At 45.4% G+C, this 23,092-nt stretch overlaps 1 protein-coding gene across 1 annotated transcript in view; it reads left to right on the forward strand.

Annotated features, from left to right (window-relative positions):
• The first annotated feature begins 13,173 nt into the window (after nucleotides 1-13,173).
• LOC137145402 (beta-1,4-N-acetylgalactosaminyltransferase 3-like) overlaps nucleotides 13,174-23,092 on the forward strand; it is a 45,635-nt gene continuing 35,716 nt past the window's right edge. Inside the window, exon 1 of the mRNA XM_067536118.1 lies at nucleotides 13,174-13,197. Within this exon, the coding sequence (XP_067392219.1) occupies nucleotides 13,174-13,197 (24 nt within the window). The remainder of the gene's footprint in view (nucleotides 13,198-23,092) is intronic.

The raw sequence follows: 23,092 nt of genomic DNA on the forward strand, positions 1-23,092 counted from the left end.
GGCTCGGGTAGCTGCTCCCAGTCACTCAGGCCCAGCAATCCGGGCAGGCTTTGGAGGCTTCGGTCAGCAAAGCAGTTGCACCAAACAGCCACAGGCCCTGCATCAGACCTAGACCACAGCCTCAGGGGAGACACATCTGCCTCCAGCAGCAACTTCCCCCTGACTGAGCTGCTAGGCTGGCCTTTTATACTGGCCTCTCCTGCCCTGGCTCTGCTCCTTTTCTCCCAGGGTATTCAGCCTGCAGAGCCTTGTTCTGCCCAGCAGGGGCGGGTTTGCAGGGCCGTGATCTGCCCAGCAGGGGGGTTGCCGCTGGTCCTCGGGCCCAGGCTCCAAGAAAGGCCACAGCACCTTGCCACAGTGACTTTAAATCTTATTACAATATGTAGAATCTGTTTGACCCACACAAGGTTGTGCTTAGGTTTATGTGGCCCTCCTGTGTGATAAGGGTGGGCACCACTGAACTAAGGCATTAAAGCAATCTGTTAAATCCCACTGTAACTGAATCCTGCTTCCCTCTCTCCAGACAGCCAGGCATTTGACTTCTCAAAGGCAATCCCTCCCTCTGGGCCAACTTCCTGAATTCTCCATTGAGGTCCCTTCCATGGGATCTGTAGATGTTAAGATTGCTCATTATCCTCAGATCAGTCCGAGAGGAGAGGAGTGGTTTTAACCTCCTGCAGCTTTCTCAGAGCATTTTATGATCAGGCTGGCAGAGCTGCCATTTCCTGGAATCTGTAGCTATTGCTAGGGCTGGGTCCGTGTGTGTTTGTTTATTGCTGAGTGACATAGCTCAGTGCACAAGGCGCTTGCAATCTTTGGTATTGCACATCCTGGGTAAGTGGTGAGGGGACTTTCTTGTGCAAAGCGTGCCTGGGCTGCTTGCATCACTTTAGCTATGAAACCTGCTGGTGAGGATAGCAGAGGTGAGCATTACTGGCGTTGTCTTTGAAAGGTGCTTTGTGGAGAGCATCAGGCTGGCTGTGTTTGAACAAGAAAAGAGGAAGGTGAATGACAGGAAGAAGTTAGCAAGGAAGTTAGATGCATGTTTTTTTCCATGTGTGTGCATGTCTGTCTGTGTGTTTGTATGATTGTAAATAAATGTGTGTGCACATGTTTTTCTGTAGATGTTTCTCTGTGGGAGACTTTATGTTGGCATCTCTTCACTTGTGTCACCTCTGTGTGAGCATTCAGGTATGTGTGTGTATGGCTGTTCAGACCAGAGAAGACACCAAGAAGCAGCTGGTGAATATCTCAAAAAAATAAAAACAAAAAACCTGAAAACTTGAACCTAGAAAGGAAAATGTTGCACCACAGCTTTGCATTGTATTCAGAGAGAGGAAGAGGGTTCTACCCACATGACCTTTTTATCCATCTTCTGTTCCAAATATGCCCATACTCCTAACATTTGCAATTGTAACCATAATAATAGCAATTGTAACCAATGCCTGTCTGAAAGTAAGCCCACGCATTCAAGAACCCATCATTCCCAGTGGAGGAGCTGTGGAACACGCACCTTACTGGCCTCTGTTACCATTCCCAGTGGCTGGGATGTCACAGTTTTGGTCTGTATTTCCTCATGTAGCACATCACTAAGGGAGGAGGAAAGGTGTTACACAGGCTGGGCCTATGCATGGAAAGTCTTTGTAGATGGCTAGCAATGAACATCTTGCTTAGATTCAGCATGATCTTCCCTCACTCCACTGAGTACAGAATCCCCTTGGTGCGGAGTGAGGGTGAGGGATCTGGCAGTTTGTTAGAAGCACTGTTATTTGTAAGCCACCTGCTAGCACTGAATGGTGCATTGTGCCAGAGTCAAGAAAGGGCCATGTGTTACCTGTCTGCTTGACTGGATATCACTCCTCCCTAACGTGCCTGTAGTCAGTGATGTTTTCTGGAGTGGCTGTGCACCATCCCTTGTAATTACACACTGTGAGGCTTCCCAGGGTTAATATTAAATCACAGCCTATGATTTTTTAATAGCAGGCTAAGAAACTGTATAAATCACCAGGAGTGAGGGAAGGAGGCTACATTCTCTTGCTAGGGAGCGACTGGTTTTCATCATGATTCTGCCATTGGGATAAGTGAGGAAAAACCAACACTAAAGAGCATTTATAATAGGACCTCACTTTCTGCCTTTTCTCCTCCATTCCATAGTTGTGGTACCAAGAGATCCTGTTGTGGGAGCTACTGATCAATGAGGGCACCAGAGGTGAAACAGTTAATTCAAAAAAAAAAAAGTGGCTTGTAGGGGGCCCTGCTGGTGCTGCTGTGACCTAGCCATAAGGTCCTAGGGAATTGTTGTGTGTACACACACACACACTGTAGATGTGTACGCTACTGTTTCTGTACGCACTCCTGTACCCACATCCATGCATCACACACGCACTGTCCCCACACTCTGCGGTATACACACCCTGCCTGCACAGTGCACCCCTTCCCATATACAGCCACATCCCCAGGCCCCCAACCACATCCACATTGACATGTACAGAAACACGACCTATCCAACAGTGCCTGGCTCAAAAGATTTCCTTCAAGGGGGTTAGATTTGAAGGCATCTAGTGAGAGTTAATGTAAATTACTGCTGGTAGTAACTTGGGAAAGTCCATATAGGTTTCCAAGGAGATGCCAATGCCAATACACACAGCTTTTCCACCTCTCCCACATCCAGACTGCCCCTCCTCCCATCTGCCCATTACATTCCTCGGTTTACTATTCCATACATACCATGTTTCTATCTGCATACTGCCATGGGCTCCTCCACATACTTTCCCAGAACACAGGCACACTCCCTACTACACTGACTGTCTCCCTACACATTTACTACCATTCACTCAGAACGGCACCACATGCGTACCCCTCCTCATACGTGCATGTACCTCTACATTACTGGATCCACGCATGCATGTTGCTCCCCTGCACATGCACTTGCCCCCGAAAGACATGCACACTGCAGACACTGCTCAGTTCTGCCAGGCAATGCGCTTTATTCAATTCAATTTCTGTTACAATATTTTTCCTTTCCTGGTTTCTTTGGTGGGCGAGTAATGCTAATGGAAATGAAGGACATTAGCTAATTTAGGATGAGAGCATGGAATTTGCAAATTTCCCTTACATATTTCTGATTATGCACCTCAGTGCCTACCTCCCACAGCCACCTTCCCTGGCTTCTCACATAGCTTTGCCAGTGCACTTCTATCCTGAATTGCTGTCGCCTCCAGAGATTCCAGCCCTGGGACTCTTTAGAGCTTTGCTAAAGCGCCTCAGTCCTGACCTGCGGCACCCCATGTTATTTCAGTCCTGCCCACCCCCTTTCCCCATCCCACCCACACAAGCTCTCCCCAGGCTACAACACAGCCTGCTACCATGGCTTCAGATGTGTTAGGCCACATCTGTGTGTGGGGCTTCTCAATCATATTAGGCTAACTTGATTGAGCTCACATGATTGAAAAACGCATCCTTGTTGTGCATCATGATAGGGCCACAGAGTTCTGTTGATACATCTCAGCCCCAACCGACAGTATTTCTAGCTGTTGTAGTCTTAGCCCTACAATAGCTCTGCCAACGAGTCTCACTTCTGTTCTTCAGCACCCTCTGATACATCCTCTGGGCTCCCACCTAGCCCTCCCATTGCACCTCTGGCCTGACCAGCAGCACACTTTGCTATTACAGCCCTGGGTCTCTCCTCATTTCAGATTGTCAAAGGGGCTCCAGATAGTGGCTGAATTGAATGAAACATAGACACCTCCCCAGGCATGGGGCTATAACCATAACGATGATGTTTTGTTGATGCCTACTGCCGTCCATTCCCAGAATCCCAATTCAGGGGAGACCATCCCTGCTATTTTTAGCATACTGTTCCTCATTTCCCATTCTGCCCTCCTAAAGAGCCTCTGAGGGCATGTCTACACTGCAGTTGGAGTTGTGATTGCAGCATGGGAAGACATACCCGAGCTAGCTTTAATCTAGCAAGCTCGGGTACCAACAGCAATGAAGTCACAGCAGTATGGGCTTCAGCATAGGCTGTACAAGCCCACCCAGGAGCATGGGCACTTACTCAGGTGGCCAGCTATCGGCACCTGAGCTTGCTAGATTAAAGCTGCCTCGGGTATGTCTACATATGCTTCAGTTCACGTCTCATTGCAGTGTAAACATACCGCTTGTCTAATCTTTTGAGCTGAAGTTACAAGGTGTCTGCCTAAATGTCTCCATCTGTACCTTTCAAATGCTGGCAGGCGTGTCTTTGGGCACCTTTGCAGAGTGAACACATTAGGCACAGTTCTAGGTGAAAGCTTTGCAAACACAGCTGAGGTTATTGCTATGTGTCACTTAAGCCTCAGAAGAATGTTGTAGTTAAACAAGTTTCTAAGAGTCTGAGAAGTCATCATTAAGTCTTGACATTTTGAAAACCAGCCTCAACCCTATCCCCACATCCTGCACATAGCCAAAATAACACACATCAGTACTGGTTACCAAATCTGTTGCAGGAGCACCATACTGCTCCATGGTGTGAGGCACTGTGCAAACAAATAGCACAAAGGCTGTCCGTGTCCCAGAGAGCCCACAGTCTAGGTTATCAGAAAAGTCCACTGTCACCCACAAAGTTAGCAGGGGTATGGCCCTCCTTAACCATGGATGTTTCCGATCCATAGGGAAATCATGCAGAGAGTCAGAGAATCTACATGGCATCTTATCAAATGCCCTGTCCCATGCTGTTATGACCTATCCGACAGTGCCTGGCTCAAAAGATTTCCTTCAGGGGGGTTAGATTTGAAGGCATCCAGTGAGAGTTAATGTAAATTACTGCTGGTAGGTCAATATTAACTTGGGAAAGTCCATATAGGTTTCCAAGGAGATGATGCCATGGAGAGTTTCTCTCCCTGGTAGTAACTTCCTTCCTATCCAATCATGTTCCCTCCTGACTTCAGCTGAGAAGCCTAATTGTGAGGAACTCATTGTAGACACAAGGTAGGGGTGTGTTTGTGTGTTCTTCTGGCAGGAAGCCTGGAAGACCTGAGAGCACAGTTGGAGCTTGGCTTCTAGGTGCCCTGCTGTGGACCCAGGAGCACAGCCCTGGGTAGAGCCAAGTGTTTCCAAGCTCCCAGCTTCATGTTAGGGAGTCTGGTAGCCCTGAAACGTAGCACAAGCTGGGGTTCTAAAGACTTTCAGGATCCCTGCTACAGAGCCGTGACCCTGGATTCCAAAGGTACATCTAAACAACAGTAAAAGACCCACGGCTGCTCTGGGTCAGCTGACTCAGGCGCTCAGGGCTTGGGCTGTGGCGTTATAAAATTGCAGTGTAGATGCTCGGGCTGGAGCTCTGGCTCTGAGACCCAGTGAAAGAGGAGGGTCCCAGAGCCTGGGCTCTAGACCAAGCCCCAACATCTGCACTACAATTTAATAGCCCTACCGCATGAGCCCTGCAAGTTCAAATCAGCTGACCCAGGCCAGCCACAGCTATGCCCCAGGTCTTTTATTGCAGTGTAGACATACTCTAAGAGAGCTGCATCTCCCAGGGCTTCCAGAGCTGCCTGGCTCTGGGACAGTGAGCTGGGAAACCCTGGGATCCCCAACCCTGGTGCAGTCCCTGTAGCCAGGCTGCCCCAGAGCTGCAGATGCAGCAGCCCACCAGGCAAGCTGGCAGGAAACCAGGTGGGAACCTGCCTTTGTTTTTTTTGAGGTTCATCAAAACTGGTATGTTTCTGCTGGGCATTTTCAGTTTCAACGAATCAGCATTTTCCAGCAAAAACCTGTTTTGTCAGAAAGCTCCCGAAAGCAGCATACCAGTGGGCAGGCAGCAAGAGTTCAGCACCATCCCCAAACTAAATGAACTAACATTTGGCACCCTTCTGTGCTGTGGTGCCGATAGAGAGCCGTCTGCAAGCATGTTTCTACAAACGTATTTGCTAATGTGAACAGCCAAGTGCAAACTGTTGCCTTCAAGAACATTGAGTGATTTGCAGATCATCAGCAAGCCTCTTTCACAGCCAGGGTGTTTGTAGTGCACAGAGGAGTTGGTAAAAGTTAAGCAGTCCTCAGCCCTTTGAAATCTGCTGTGGGGGTTCAATTTTTGAGGCCAAATTATGGCAGCCCCTGCATGGGCATGCTGGAGAGATGAGGGTGCAGGGAGCCCTTTCCTAGCCCTTTGAGTCATTGGGCCAAATGCTGCTCTGGTGTAAGCACCTCTGCTAAAGTCAGTGAGGTTGCATCTTATATTAGTGCTGACTTTAGTTCATTATGCTTTAAATAGGCTTAATGCCCCCTCCGCAGCACTTGGGTCCTCCAGCTGCTCCCTACCCCCAGCTCTCCTTCTTGTCTGTAATTTGACTCAGAGGCCTTGTCTGCACTTGGATTTTAGCCTCCAGATTAGTTGTCCATGCAAACCCCTAGCACAGACACCATTTACGATGGTGTAGTTTACTCCAGTTTCAAACCAGCGTAAGATGCCCCAGGTTGAACTATATCTTCACTAGGTGGTTTGCGCTAGTACAGCTGCAGCCCTGAGTAAAATCCTGGTGTGGACAAGGCCTTAGCTCTGTGTCATTGTCACAGGGTGACTGGCCCTTTAAGGGGAGATGGGCCTCAGTCCACCTGTGCAGAGCTTAACTAGCCTCCCCAGGTGGGGAAAATGAAAATCATGTGATTGGTGGGTCAGGTGGCCTAATCCGGCTGCTTCTTACAAGGGAGAGGCCTGAAGGAGAGCAGATAGACCTGTGGAGAAACTGTGATCTGGGTCCAGAAGGAGGGCTGGGCACTTGGTCCCTAAGAAGGGAGATGACACTGAACACTGAACCACTGACACAGCTCCTGGAAGGAGGGCTGGGGAGAAATGCTGAATGGGGGTGGGGGCCCCAAGGGCCAATGTGTGGACAGTGCGTACCATGGTCCAGTGGCCAAGCCTACATTTGCATCACGTGCTCCCCCTCCCCACTCAGGGCAGGAGGGGTCCCTGGCTCTCACGGGATGGTGCTGCTCCCCCTGCCAGATGCCCTGGGAGTCTGCACCTGCAGGGGGGACATGCTGCTTACATCCTCTTGCTTGGGGGACTTCCTGCGGCTAACTGGGCTCTGGCAGCCCCCCTCCCCATCCGCTGCGTGGTGCCCACCTCTCTCACTCCAGCCCCACAGACCAGCACCAGTTTGGGCAGGGTGGCCTCACCCTCTGGCCTCGGCCCTTCACAATGGGTGGGGGGTGGAGGACGCAGGAGGCTCTGAGGGGTGACCACCTGTTGTGAGGGGCCAGCCCAGCCCCCCTCCTCCTCCCCTCACACAGGCTGTGCCTGGGGGCCCTGCCCCCCCCCCCCCCCTCGGTACACCACTGTGTGTGTAAGGACTAAATACGCTGGCCCTCCAAAGGAGAGTATTTTAATGACCTTTTGGACTGTGATGTGGAGTTCTTGAGGAGTCCAAGAAGGGAAACAGCAGAGGCGGTGCCACCCATGAAGGGATGATTTGGTGGCAGTCACTCTGTTACACTCAGACTCAAGAGTTAATACAGGGGGTGAGTGTAGGAGATGTACTGGGTAACAGGGATCATTGCCTCAAGTGTCTAAATGGCTAATGAGGCTCCTAATACAAGGAAGTGTTCAGCTAGGTTCCTAAAGGCTGGTTTGGATGCCTAAGTTTGAAAACTGGGCTCTGAAGGCCAGATTGTACCCTCAGTTACTCCCATGCCATCCTGCTGACTTTAGCAGATTTACACAAGTGTCACAAAGGTCAGGATTTGACCAAAGGGTCCACATTCTGTTCTCACAACAGTGTAACTCCATTGAGGTCAGTGGAGTGACTCCAAATTTACAATGGAGTATCTGAGAACAAAATCAGGCCATAAGACTCTTAATTAAAGATAGACTGGTGCCATACTTGATACAGTCAAACTAACACACAAACTAACACAGTCTCTCTCAGGGACAATCCCGCTGGAGTTTTCTGGAAAAATTAAATGAGTAGCTAAGTGACACAGTGGAGATAACTTATCTATTTTTTTTTTAATTTTTGATAAATTCCTATATAAAGGGCTTATAAGGAAAATAAATGACAATGGGGCAAGAGGCATATTCAATATGTCATGTATTAAAAATTGATTCAGTGATGAAGTTGTCTGTCCAGTTTACAGCAGCAGATTAAAAAGCAAATAGGATGGAGTCTTAGGGCCTGATCCAAAGCCCACTGAAGTCAGTGGAAGGATCCCCATTGATTTCATTGCACTCTGACATTCTGTTGGGCAAAGATACATCTCCATCTGGAGCATTGTGAATAATTCTGAACACTTCAATAGTCAGAAAGATCTAATGGAGTTTGAAAAGGACCAAAGAAGGCTGACAAAGATAGTTAAAGGCTGAAGAGATTTCCAAGAATATTTTACCAAGAAAGGAGAAGAGTTAAGAGCAGGCCTGCAAGTGGTATTTAAAAGTATGCAGGCTAAACTTAAAATTGCTCAGTCTCTTCCATTTTACCCTGTCCCATAACACAAGAACAAGGAGTCACACTGTTTAAAGAGCAGTACATTTACAAGCAAATCACTCCTGCAATATGCAGGCTATTGTCAACATCATTAATTCAGTGCCCCAGGAGGTCAATGAGGCAAATACCATGGATGGATTTTTTAGAAGGCTGGATAATTTTATGACTAATAACGTTTGCAGCTATGCATACTAAGATAAGAGTAATTAGCTCTTGCGCTTAAGGGTATAAGCTGATTGCCTGTGTTGGGGTCAGGAAGACATTTTTCCCTAACAAAAAGAAATATTACTATAGGTGCTTGAGGGTTGTTTTGTCCTGCCTCCAAAGCATCGGGTACTGGCCACTACCAAAGCCAGGATATCTGATGGGCTGGATCAATGGTCTGATCCAAGATAATAAACACTAAATTCCTGCATGGGGTTTGTATTGCATGCTCAGGGAGAACATTATGTATGGGCATAGGGTGTAGAGCGTGCAGTGTCTGCTCAGGGAGAACTCTTTGTTAAAGCACAAATATTGGTTTCTAATTTAAACGAGCAAAATGCGGCGAGCTTGAACAGCATCTGAAAGCGGATAGCCGCAGACAGGCCTGTGTGAGTTGTGTTTAGCTCAACAATGGTTGAACGATTAGTGCTGAGCAAATGATTTTCAATGATTTATTTAATACATTTCATCTGGGTTTTGCTTATGGAACATTTATGACCAGAGCACAATCTTCTCAAATGTATTTGATGTTTGACAAATCTGGATTTGTGTTGTTTAATTGTGATTGGTACATGCTATTGTTTCTGTCTCCTGATTGGATAAGAATCACTTAGAATCAGGTTTCTGATCTAAATGCTTGTAGAAAGTGGATTACAATTTTGTTTTTTTCTGAGAAATCAAAAGTATGGCCTTAAACTCTGCTCTTTGCAAGTGTTTGTGCTGGTATAGGCCAATCACACAAACTCTTTTGGCAAACAAACACAAAAGGAGTGTCAATACGACCAAAGCAAATTAATTTTCAAATCTGAATTAATATTTGTAATTATTTTTTCAGTATTCACTCAGTGCTAATAACTATACAACTGGTTAAGTATAAGTAGGCAGCTGTGCAGTTTGTAAGGTAATTGACCTGGTGGCGGCTGGGGCATGAACATTTTTACTAGTGGGGAGCAGAAAGCACCTGGCTTGATTTTCAGATTCTGGCCTGCAGTTTGCAGCATTGGCAGTTAAAAACAAACAAACAAATCCTTTTGACTTTGAAACTGAGCAAAATAGATGAAGAAGCAGTTGAGAGAGACTAACTGTGGAACCACTGATGTTTTTGTAGTGTCAGTTTTATATCTGTATTTTAATGTCCCTCAGGGCATGATTAAAGTGAACATATTGGGCTCCTGGGCAGATGTTCTCACTGCAGTTCCTCACCTGTTCATCAGTGTCGATGCTCTCTGTCGACATATGTCTCTGGAGAATCTAGCTGAGGTTTGCAGAGCCCCTATCTTCCTGAGCACTGCTCCCATTGGTTGATCAGATCCCAATGCCACCTCTTATCTGATGGGGGGAGGGAAGACTTCATCCTCCCTAGTAAGTCAAACCCCAGGTCATAAATAACCCACATCACATTAGCATTGACTCTGAGAGGGTTTTTCCAAGGTAAGAGTCAGGAATCAGTCCAGCCTTTTAATTGCCATCACATTCAGCCACAGCAGCTGTTCTCAGAATCTTACAGAGAGGTTTAATTGGTGCTTTTTATTTTTATGGACGGGAAAGTCCTGGGAGACCAGGGAAAGTGGGAGGTTATAAACTTTGCTCACGTGAAACCCATTCAGCCTTCGCTCTGTCCTTCCACTAGCTGTTTTCTCAGCTTCTTACCCAAGGGTACAATGTGAGTCATTTAGTCTCATTGGTTTAATAAGCAAGAAAGCTGGACACAGAGAGGGAGGGGACAAGGGAGCATCTGCAGAGCTCTCTGAGGCGCTTTTGAATGTAGACCAGTTGGTTCATCGTTTCCATGGAACTGCTGTGGTTAAACTGAGCTGAGAGTGAGTCGGGGGGCTTTGCTGGGTGAGAGTGCTCTGTAGATGCTCCTTGGAGTGAGGACACTGGCCAGGTGCTCCGTTGAGCGATACCCGTCTCTTGGGTTAGAGTTTCGGTGCTCAGTTGGACGAGGGTGCTTTGAGTGAGGGCACTGACTCATGGGAGGTGGCATTGAGCAACCACTCTGTCAGATGAGGGTGAGCAGGCTGGGTGCTCTGCTGGGGGAGAGGAGTCTTGGGGTATGCACAATATTGATTGGGGGGGCTGTCCATTGGGGAGGGTAACAGTGACTAGCCTCCAAGTTCATTAGAGCCCCTGCCACAAGTCACCCATTTTATTTATTTATTTAAACTTCTGTAGCACCCCCTAGTCACAAACCCCTTGCGCTAGGCACTGTACAAACAGAACATAAAGATGGTCTCTGCCCCAAAGGGCCTACAATCTAAGTATAAGCCATGAGATATAATATGAATACAGAAGGATGGGGGAGTACAAGTACCCCATAGGATCCTGTTTGCTCCATTTAACCATAGTTGCACAGTGACCTCTAGTTGCACCTCCATCCCCTCATGCTGGGTATGCACTTTACAACAGGTAGTCCAGGATTTCCTTTGTTCTTGCCAGGGTTTGGGCACATAGCAGAAGGGACTGATTGTGTTTTTCCCTGCAAGTCACAGCCATTAAGAGGAGGTGTGTAGTACGACCATAAGGAACACTGGACTAATGAGAGTCATTTCACCCCATATGGACCTATATATTCTCTTTCCTGCTGGATCCTGCCCCCAATGACTTTACTGTGCATTGCATTGAAATGTGCCCTCATGCCCACATATGTATCTCCGATCGCCTCCCCCCAGACCTCCACTCTCACCCCCACACAGGGACTCACTCGCCCTCCCTAGCAACGCCTCCCAGGGACCCCCCTCGCGGTGGCATGCCACTGTACCCCCAGACCTCCACCCCCACACACGGACTCACTTGCCTTCCCTGGCAATGCCCCCCAGGGACCCTCCCTCCTCAACCTCCCAGGGATCCCCTCCACCATGGATAGCATCCCCCAACCCACATATCCCCCCGTACGCCACTGTACTCCCCAGACCTCCACCCCCACGCATGGACTCACTCGCCTTCCCTGGCAATGCCTTCCAGAGACGCTCCCTCCACGCTGGATAGCGTTCCCCCCCCCACATCCTCCTGCAACCCTCAAGCCCCACACCCCCACCCCCGCCCCCGGGCCCCAGCTCATCCTCGATCAGCCCCCATTCCCCCCACTGCGTGCCATCCCCGGATGCTGTATTGCTGTGCTTTTTGAACCTTGACTATCGCTTTATTGTTTTGTGCTTAAACATTTGCTAATAAAACGTTTTAATCTAGGTCCCAAAACAAACCCCTGTTGTCAGTTTTTGGTCAGCTGAGATGCTGGTGTGAGCCGTGAAAAAGCCAATGAATAACAAGTCCTAGCTCACTCATCCACTTGTTCAGGTGCTAACTTGGCTGTAAGTTTGGGCACTAACTTTGCAGACAGCAGCGTGCCCCAGGTTTGTGTGTAGACATGCATAGCAGGATGATTTCCTGGGGGTGAGTGAAAGTGTAATGGCTGGGTTTGGAGACCTGGCTCTCTATTGTTATCCCTGCCAGAGGCAGATCACTTACCTGCCTGAGAAGTGGAGATGAAAGGGAAACGAGGAGACTGGCTATCATTTATTAATACAGTAGTGTTGAGTTTCCTTTTGTCTCCTGAGGGCTCTGGCAGAACTTATGGAGAGATGGTGGAAAAGGAGACTGAGCTCATAGATACACTTACAAAGACTCAGAAAGGGAGAGGGCTTAACAGAGACCTTGCCATTACAGTGGGAGTCACAGAGCTCGGAATAGAGAGGTGAGGTCACAATGAGCTGGGCAGGCAAACAGAACCACTGAGATCTGGGGAGAATGGGAGAGTCAAAGAATGCTGGAGAATAACTGGGGAAAGAAGGGAGGTTAAAGAGAACTATAGAAAGAAGCCAGCGAAGGGAGAGTACTGTAGGGGATGGGAGAGGGTAGCCCGCCAGTGTGCTATGCTGAAGTCTAGAGAACCTCCCCCCCCCTTTTTTTTTTTCACTTTGGTGAGCTCCTTCCAGTTTGCTAATAACTTTATGATAATGTAGTACATAGAGAGTCTCTCATTCTGTGGCATTGGTTAGTGAGCACTTATCTGTACTTGGAAATTTTTCCTTCTGCATCATTATCACAAACAGACCCTGCCCTTAAAGAAAAATCCTATAGAATTTAATAAAGATCAGTTGAGCTCTATAGGGTTCTACAGAAATTACTCTGAAAACATATAGAATTTAGTAGAGAATGAAGCCTGGTCTACACTACAAACTTAGGTCGACAGAAGCCACCTTATGTCGACCTAGTAATGTAGGCATGTGCACTTCCAGGTCCCTTCCGCCAGCTTAACTTGCCTGTAATGTCAACTTAATTACTTCACCTCCACAAGAGGCGTAGCACTTAAATCGATGTTGATGGGTTAACAGAGAGGTAGTGTAGACGCAGCGTTGCATGAGTCAACTGAATTGGCCTCCAGGAGATGTCCCACAATGCTCTGCTGTGACCGCTCTGTAGATCGTTTTCAACTCCCCTGAGCCCCAGGAGCTATTTTTAACCCTAGAGCAGTCTAGTCGGCTGCAGGACAGCATAGTGGCCGACCATGATGCCAGGAGAGGCACCTCAAGTGAGTAGGCAATTTGAATCAAACTGTAGAGGTTACTTGCTCTTACATTTTATGTGTAATCTGAAGAAAAAGTGAGGTGCAGTGGGTATCTGCTTCCTCAGTGGCCGCTCCAGCTATGCAGTGGGTGCCCCCTGGAAAAGACTGTTTATATGCACAGGAATGACATGGAAATCCTCCATGGAGATCTCCAGGAAACTTTGCAGAAGGTTTCTGGGGAGAGCTGCCCTTATTTCTTCCACCTCAGTAGGACACTTTCCCACGCCACTCCAGTATTAATTCTGCTGGCATCACTGCAGACACAGCATAGCAGCATAAGGATCAAGTCTGTATCCAGACGTTTGTAGCATCTGCTCTCTTGCTCCTCCATTACCCTCAGACTAATATCACAAAGGGTCACCTTGGGGAGATGGTGGAAGTTTTTATTACAAGTGCTTGCACCGCAAACAATAGAGCATGTGTTCCCACACCCGTGGCGATTTCCAGATCCCTTAACCACGGTTTCCCTAACATGCCGGTGGTTTGGTTGGCAGGGATTAACGTTGACCTCAGAATGTGCAAGCCCAGGGCGATTACTACCAGCAGCGTTAAGGGAAGGAGGGGTGGGGGGCTTCCTGTGTTTTCTCATGGCTGCAAAGTCCCTTCCCCGTTGGTGCCGCCTCAGACAAAGACTGCAATTTGGAAGGCTTAATGCTGATCCCTAGTCTCAAAACAACGTCCATGTTGCTAGGTGGTGGGCACTGTCCACCTGCGCTCCCGACACAGGTCTCCCACAAGTTGCAGCACAAGTCCTGTTGCCCATGCCGCTGGGCCATATTCACCATGGCTGGAACAGCAAACCAGCTCTTTGAATAGCTAGGGATTCTGATTATGTTCTGGCTTGCACTTGAATGTAATAAAGGGAATATTTTTTAAATAGCAACCTTGCACTAGATCCAGGATATGCACTGACAATGGGCACCTTGTGCTTTTCATGCCTTGCAGTGGAAAGCGTGGTCTCCAGCACATCCTCCACATCAGTGGAGAGGCTTTTGCAGATTAAAAGGTGGAAAAAAAAACATGTGATGATATGTTCAGCAAGATAGTGAATGCTTCTGGGACAGCTGACATGGAGCTAAGAGCCTGGAGGATTTCACTGCCTGAAAAACTGGACATGGAGAACCAGAGAGCATCCCAGGAGCATGAGTGTGCAATGCAGGATGAGATGCTGCGGATTATGAAGGATCAGTCAGCATGTTGAGGCATCTGGTTGAGCTTCAAGAAAAACAGCTTGAGGCTAGACTTCCTCTGCAGCCCCTGCAAGAATCACCCTGTTCCCAATCTCCCTCCCACAAACATTCCAGAAAGCGGGGGGAAGGGGGACACGGACACGATGACATGACCAAAGGGGGGAAAATGAAGTATGCCTTCCACTCAACACCTGGGGAGGATACTAAGAACAAAAGGTGGCCATTCTAAGACCTTTGATGGGCAAGACTTCTGTGCTTTCACAGACAACCTGTGTTTGAACCGCTCCTTACTGCTGTCCAGGTGGCCAGTGTATGGCTTCATGAGTCATGGGAACAAGGGATAGTAATTCCATGCTTGAATAATAAGAATACAGCAGTAGGGATATACTACCGATCACCTGACTAGCATGGTGATAGTGACTGTGAAATACTCAGGGAGATTAGAGAGGCTATAAAAATAAAAAACTCAGTAATAATGGGGGATTTCAACTATTCCCATATTGACTGGATATATGTCACCTCAGGACGGGATGCAGAGATAAAGTTTCTTGACACCTTAAATGACTGCTTCTTGGAGCACCTAGTCCTGGAACTCACAAGAGGAGAGACAATTCCTGATTAATCCTAAAGTGGAGCACAGGATCTGGTCCAGGAGGTGAATATAGCTGAACCACTTGGTAATAGTGACCATAACATAATAAAAATGTAATATCCCTGTTGGGGGCAGGAAACACCAAAGCAACCCGCCATGGTAGCATTTAATTTCAGAAAGGGGAACTACACAAAAATGAGGATGTTAGTTAAACAGAAATTAAAAGGTACAATGCCAAAAGTGAAATCCCTGCAAGCTGCATGGAAACTTTTTAAAGATGCCATAATAGAGGCTCAATTTAAATGTCTACCCCAAATTAAAAACATAGTAAGAGGACCAAAAAAGTGCCACCATGGCTAAACAACAAAGTAAAAGAAGCAGTTAGAGGCAAAAAAGGCATCCTTTAAAAAGTGGAAGTTAAATCATATTAAGGAAAATAGAAAGGAACATAAACTCTGGCAAGTAAAGTGCAAGAATATAATTAGAAAGACCAAAAAGGAATTTGAAGAATAGCTAGCCAAACATTCAAAAAGTAACAGCAAAAATGTTTTAAAGTATATCAGAAGCAGAAAGCCTGCTAAACAGCCAATGGGGCCACTGGACGATCGAGATGCTAAAGGAGCACGCAAGGAAGATAAGGCTATTGTGGAGAAACTAAATGAATTCTTTGCAGCAGTCTTCACGGCTGAGGATGTGAGGGAGATTCCCAAACCTGAGCCATTCTTTTTAAATCAGAGGAACTGTCCCAGATTGAAGTGTCATTAGAGGAGGTTTTGGAACAAATTGATAAATTAAACAGTAATAAGTCACCAGGACCAGATGGTATCCACCCAAGAGTTCTGAAGGAACTCAGATGTGAAATTACAGAACTACTAACTGTGGTATGTAACCTATCATTTAAATCAGCTTCTGTACCAGATGACTGGAGGATAGCTCATGTAATGCCAATTTAAAAAAAAAATGCTTCAGAGGCGATCCCAGCAATTACAGGGAAGATTCAGCATGTTTGTTGTAGAGGGAAATCATGCTTTACTGATCTATAAGAATTCTTTGAGGGGGTAAACAAGCATGTGGACAAGGGTGATCCAGTGGATATAGTATATTTGGATTTTCAGAAAGCTTTTGACAAGGTCCCTCACCAAAGGCTTTTAAGCAAAGTAAGCTATCATGGGATAAGAGGGAAGTATCTGGATCAGTATCTGGTTAAAAGATAGGAAACAAAGGGCAGGAATAAATGGTCAGTTTTCAGAATGGATAGTGGGTGTTCCCCAGCGGTCTGTCCTGGGACCAGTACTGTTCAACATATTCATAAATGATCTGGAAAAAGAGGTAAACAGTGAGGTTGCAAAATTTGCAGATGATCATAGGCGTGTGCACGGGGTGTGCCTGGTGTACCCAGGCACACCCTAATGCATGGGCATCAAACATACGGGCCATGGCTGCGAACCCTTTTTATCCTGCCCGCATACTTTTTTCATCTCGCTGTGCCGCTGAAACAGTGGAGAGCACGCAATTTCTCGGCAGACACAGCGAGCTGCTGCCGAAACAGTGGAGAGCGCGCAAGATTTTGCTGCGGAGAGTAGGACGCGGCGATAATTCCGCCGGTGGGTAGTTCAAATGTTGCCTGCCGGTGGAATTATAGATTAAATAAAGATGAAAATTCCCTGGGTGCACACCCTAATAAAAATTACCTGGATGCATGCCCTAATGAAAATTCCCTGGGTGCACACCCTAATGAAATGTGCTGCGCACGTCTATGTAGATGATACAAAACTACTCCAGATAGTTTAGTCCAAATCAGACTGCAGAGGGTTACAAAGGGATCTCACAAAACTGGGTGACTGCAACAAAATGGCAGATGAAATTCAATGTTGATAAATGGAAAGTAATGCACATTGGAAAACGTAATCCCAACTATAGATATAAAATGATGGGGTCTAAATTAGCTATTACCACTCAAGAAAGAAATCTTGGAGTCATCGTGGATAGTTCTTTGTAAACACCCACTCAATGTGCAGCAGCGGTCAAAAAAACTAACAGAATGTTGGGAATCATTATGAAAGAGATAAATAATAAGACGGAAAATATCATATTGCCTCTTTATCAATCCATGATACACACACATCTTGAACATTGCAAGCAGATCTGGTCGCCCCATCTCAAAGAAGATATGTTAGAATTGAAAAAGGTATAGAAAAGGGCAACTAAAATGATTAGGGGTATGGAAAAGCTTCCATATGAGCAGAGATTAATAAGACTGGGACTTTTCAGGGGAATATGATAAAGGTCTATAAAATCATGACTGGTGTGGAGAAAGTAAATAAGTAAGTGTTATTTACTCCTTCTCATAACACAAAAACGAGGGGTCACCAAATGAAATTAGTAGGCAGCAGGTTTAAAACAAACAAAAGGATGCATTTTTTCACACAACTCATAGTCAACCTGTGGAACTTCTTGCCAGAGGATGTTGAGAAGGCCAAGACTATAATGGGGTTCCAAAAATAATTAAATAAGTTCATGAAGGATAGATCCATCAGTGGCTATTAGCCAGGATAGGCAGGGACTGATGTTTGCCAGAGGCTAGGAATGGTAGATGGGATGGATCACTTGATGATTACTTATTTTATTCATTCCCTCTGAAACACCTGGCATTGGCCACTATTGGAAGACAGGATACTGGGCTAGATGAACCATTGGTCTGATCCAGTATGGCCGTTCTTGTGGATATAATTTTCTATGACATTCTATAGGATGGTCCAAAAAGACAATAGAAAAATTATTAATATGTATTAAATTGTATAGGCTCTTTCTATAAGGTCATTGTACAGCAGCTGTATGATGCGACCCTGTACATTAACTTCACACCAAAGCTCTGTGACAATCATTTTCTTGATGCTGTACTGAGATTCATAGAACTGGTAAAATGCAATCTCTAACCATGCTGCATTGTTAAAGACTGAAATGACATCCCATGAGGATTCATTTACAAGTTTTAGTGCTTGAAATGGATGGGAAATGCAAACATCCCAGGATGAGAGAACTCTTTTTTTGAGCAGCCTTTGTTCATGTTCTTGTTGTAGTTCATCATTTATTTCATTTAAAAGCTCTGATTCTTTTTATTAATGAAGATCAGAATATCTGGGGCCTGATTTTTAAAAAGTGATGATCACCTACAACTGCAAATCAAGTCAATGGAAGTCTTGAATGCTCAGCAGCATTGTAAATCAGGCGTTAATACTTTTAATCTTTAACAGCTTACAAACATGAGTTAATTAAGTCTCAACACTCCTGGGAGGGAAGACAGGAGGGAGGTAATTAAGTATTACTGTCATCATTGTATAGATGGGGAAAGAAAGGCAGGAAGATTAAGGACCTAACTAGGAATCTGGTTTTAAAAATGTTTTCTGCAAATGCAGTTATGGTGGCAGGTGTGAAGAAGACAAAGCTTTTTGTTTTGTTTTTTGTAAAGGCAAAACCTTTTTTAAAGCATTCAGGCTCTAGGTAGTGATCAATTTTGAAATATTATACATTCTTCAGCATAACCACATTGTAGAAAATGTTTCTAAAACCTGCATTGAAAACTGGATTCCTAATACAAAGGAAACTGTATGTAGAAGGGGCCAAAGTGGCAGTCTGTGTCAGAGCTAGGATTAGAACTCAAGAATGCCTAGGTCCCCTCTCTGTGCTCAGACCACTAAAGTATGTCTCTCTCTAGCAATGTGTTGCTGTTGTGTGCCCTTTGTCACATGACTTTTGACCAGTGCAGGTAATCCGGTATATGAATGTATGTTAGATGGCTGGATATGGAGCACCTTTTAAATTCCACAATGAGTTTCTGTTTCTTTTCTATTCTGTGTGGGTTCTTATACCAGGCCCATTGCTCTGGCACTGAAGCAACAGACTCTGCATTCTCTGCTGTGAAAGCAATATCATCAAACCAGTATCCTCATGAATCAAACTTATGCTATATGCTTATGCTATATCTACACTAAAACCAGAGGTGTCATTTGCAGCTCATGTAGACCTATCCATGCTAGCTTTAATCTAGCTAGCTTACTAAAAATAGCAATCAGAATACAGCGGTGAAGGCTTCAGCACACGTTAGCAATGCAGATGCATATCTAGGGGACCAGGTGGGCTTGTACAGCCCACACTGACATCTGCACAACTGTGTCCTCACAGCTGTATTTAGCTGTGTTAGTTAGATGAATGCTAGCATGGGTATGCATACACAAGCTGCAAATTACTCCCCTAACTGCACTGTAGATGTAGCTTTAGAGTATATGGGGCTGTGAGTGTCAGTTGCAGTCTGTTATGTTTCACTGCTTTGAACCACGTATACCAGCATGTGGCAAGAGCACTGGATCAAGAGGAAGTAACTGATTTTCATCTCCGCATATCTATCTTTCGTACTGGGCCCATGCTTAAATATTGCCATAATTGGAGCAACAAATTTGTCTGCTATTGGAAGATCAATATGCTAAATCTCACCAGCTAAACTAATGGGGTGGTGAACCAGTGCATCTCCACTGCAGTCAACAGAGTAGCACTCGTTCACACCAGCTCTGAATTTAGCCCATGATGTATGCACTGCACTTTACCTGTGCTGCATTTAGGCTGTCTGAATATTACGTTATCTTATACAGACCTTTTTTCATGTAGGGCAGAGCTGGGAGCACCATTCATCACCAAAATGGAGATACTATTGAACTCAGTAATTAATGACTTCTGTCACAATTGTGAAATAAACTGATTCTGAGAAAATACCAATCAGCACATTTGATCTGGGAAATTAGGAAATAACAAGGTGTGGCGTGTACACCTCTCATTGCCATCTATTACTAAGGGTGACTTGTTGAAAAATCCTCGAAGCTGTACAAAATGCATTTCATAATATGGGCCAGTGTAAATTGGCATAGTCCCTTTGCATCAGCAAAGCATCTGGCCTGATATAAGCAAATGATTTTGTCTCAACTTGCTAGACATGATTGTGGATTGCACCCACATTTTGAACATTTTTTGTGGGTTAGTTCACAGATAATGAGATAGTCTAATTTCACCACTTTGGCTCTATGTGTGTAGACGGTAGTAATATAGTCTGTGTATATTGCACAATATAATAGGTAAGGCCCTATGTACTCCACAGCAGGCTGGGCACAAATTCTACTACAAGATTCCTGGGTCCCTTGGCACTCTGAAAATTCTGTGGCAGAATTTAAGAATTTTTCTTAAATGAAAAATAAAAGGTTTTCATGAATAAATCAAGAACAAGAATTGTACATTTAGCCCAGTAGCCCTCATGGTATTTGTTTTGATATTAAATTAAATTTATTTAACACTGTCCCCATATTTTCAGCATTCAATATACTGCAGATTCTTGTATTGATAACTATGTCTGAAAGTTGTCAAGAGTGAAGCTGGATATTTTGACAGCTGGGCAGGGAGCAGTTGACATACCTGGAACCTGAAAAGATCTGGCAGGCAGATTAGGATTTTGGGAGAACTACTGTAGCTGGATGCTTCTGCTAGACCAATCAGCAGTGAAATGGTCAAAATGTTGCCATTTTAGGGTGGAATACTTGAAAGCATCTATGGAACTTTGGAGCACAAGTCCCAGTGCCTTCCAGTCACTTAGGCAATTTCCCACTCTTTAATTGTAAACGTTGGGTTTCAGAATTACCAACCCATTGAGATAAGTGGGACAGTTCCCTCTCCTCCCACAAATGCTGTTTGCCCCTCAGTGGTGAATGGACCTGCCAGGTACCTGTGGAATGTCAGTGCACTGAACATGAATGGATTTAGCAAGCAATCACTGTGTAGATCAGTGGTTCTCAAACTTACTTGATTGCGCCCCCCTTCTTTGTGTCTGTAGTAGTTTATGCCCCCCACTCCTACCACACAAGCACATATACTGATACGTGTGGCAGCGGTGCTTCACTTGAATCAGTGTCATCTTTGGTTTTCACTTTTTTTTTTTTTGGTTGCACGAATGAACCAATGATCCATTATAATAAGAGCAAAAGCAAAACTGTGATTGTGGTCCATGCTTACAATTAACTGTGCATACTGCTTCGTAGCTAACGGATTAATGTACAGCTTTGTATAATGCTGTGCAAGCTTAACAGAAATCTCAACATGCACAGCGCCATCTGAGGACCCGATGTATCTGGAGGAATCAGCTTTGCTAATTATTCATTTGCTGTGGGTAAAATGTGGACAGTAAGTTTTTTTCCCTCAAATCTTTTCCTGCCCTCTCTCCCCCTCCCCCCCCCGAATACATTCTGTGCCCCCCCCAGGGGGGCCTGCCCCCCCAGTCTGAGAATCTCTGGCGTAGACTACAATGGACTGTTTGTGGATGTTAGAAAGGAGTCACCTTCATCCCAGAAAGAGTTGAAGCATAAGAATCCCTTGCTGTATAACAATATGTAGCAAGGCAGTTATATCGTGCATATATGGGCAGTCAGCACTGAGCTCTAAAGCGCTGTCGTTTCCAACTAAATGTACCTGGAGCTTCATGAGTGCATACCTGATTGGCTCTTTGGGGAAAGATGGTTAACAACTTGTCCCATTAAGTTCACATGCGAAAGGTAATAAACAGGCCAGCTGCCTTCTCACTCCTTCAGCTTAGGCAGAATTAATTAGAAATTGATATATTGACAGGATGGTTAATTTATATAAGGGTTTATAAACCTCCCCTAATGGAAAAGTCATCATATAAGGCTGGCAGTGCCATGCAAAGTTTTAATCTTAATACTCTTTTGTATTGGGGTTGATGTAGGAGGCACTGTGTGACGTTCTCTAGCCTGTGACATGCAGTCAGTAGGATGATGATCTTAATGGTCTCTTCTGGCCTTAAAATCTATGAATCTGTTAAGCACCTACTGGGCTGGAAACACATAATAAGAGACCCTCTTCCTCTTCATATGGAACATTCTTATAGAATTTAATAGAAAGTGATAACTTCATTATGGGTTTTTTGACCCACCCTATGGAATTTAATAGAGAATTATATCACCTGTATGGAATGTAAAATACCTATAAAAAGGAGATAATTATCTATTGGATGCTATAGGTTTTAGGGTAATTTCTGTGGAATCTGGTTAGTTTCATCCCTAGGAAGAACTTTGCCATAAGTGTCTTTGCAGGCAGGCTTGAGCAGGACACTAGGTGGAAGTTAGCTCAGCAGGAGGAGGAATAACAATATGAAAAAAGTTCATGTTTTGGCATTCTGATGCCATTGAGTAAGAGCTTTGCATGCAGTTTCCTTTACATAATCATGTTCTTCCCCATGGCAACGCAGGGCTATGTAAATAAACCTGGTAAAGGGATCCCAGAACTCAATGTCTACATTGTGGTCCTTTCCACTATGGAATGTATGTTCCCTCTGAGGCAGGATGTCAGAGTGAAGAGGGCGGACGGCCCCTGGTTTGTGTGTGAGAATTATGATTCTGTGCCCTCTGTCTGTCTATGAGTTTGCTATGTGTGAGGGTTTTTTATGTTTTTAAGAGGGTTAGTGCATAGGAACCTAGGGTTTCCTATACCAGATCACTGGACCACTGGTCCAGCTTACATGGCTACCTGCTGCTGCCAGTGAGTGGCCAATAGCTGATGCTTCACAGGAAGATGGAAATGCCTCAAATTGCACCTAGCCATTTGAAGCAATGTTTTACATGCTGATGACTGGGGTAACAAGTTCCTTCCAAAGAGGTGGAGTTTAGAGGTGGATCCAGATTAGGTTCAGGCTGGCACTTTGGGTTCATATTTGGTGGGGTCAAAATCTCAGGAGATATTTCCATAAAATTTCAGGCATTCTCAACCGACGACATGAGATTCCAGTTGTCTTAGGTTGAAATATCCTTGGGAAAGTCTGGCCACATTCAAACCCAAACCAGAAAACAGTCTTCTTCTGGTTTAAATTTGGAACTTACACCGTAGGGGTGAGTTTGGAGCCAGGAGTTTGTATTCAAGGGAGGCATCAGTTTTAGGGCCTAATCCAAAGCCAATTAAAATTAATGGAAAGACTCCCATTCACTTCAGTGGACTTTGAATCTAACCTGTTAATCCATCTCTAATTAAT

This window comes from Emydura macquarii, unplaced genomic scaffold, assembly GCF_026122565.2.
Source record: "Emydura macquarii macquarii isolate MOO-44397 ecotype Brisbane River unplaced genomic scaffold, CSIRO-AGI_Emac_v2 contig_3530, whole genome shotgun sequence".
Taxonomy (NCBI): domain Eukaryota; kingdom Metazoa; phylum Chordata; order Testudines; family Chelidae; genus Emydura; species Emydura macquarii.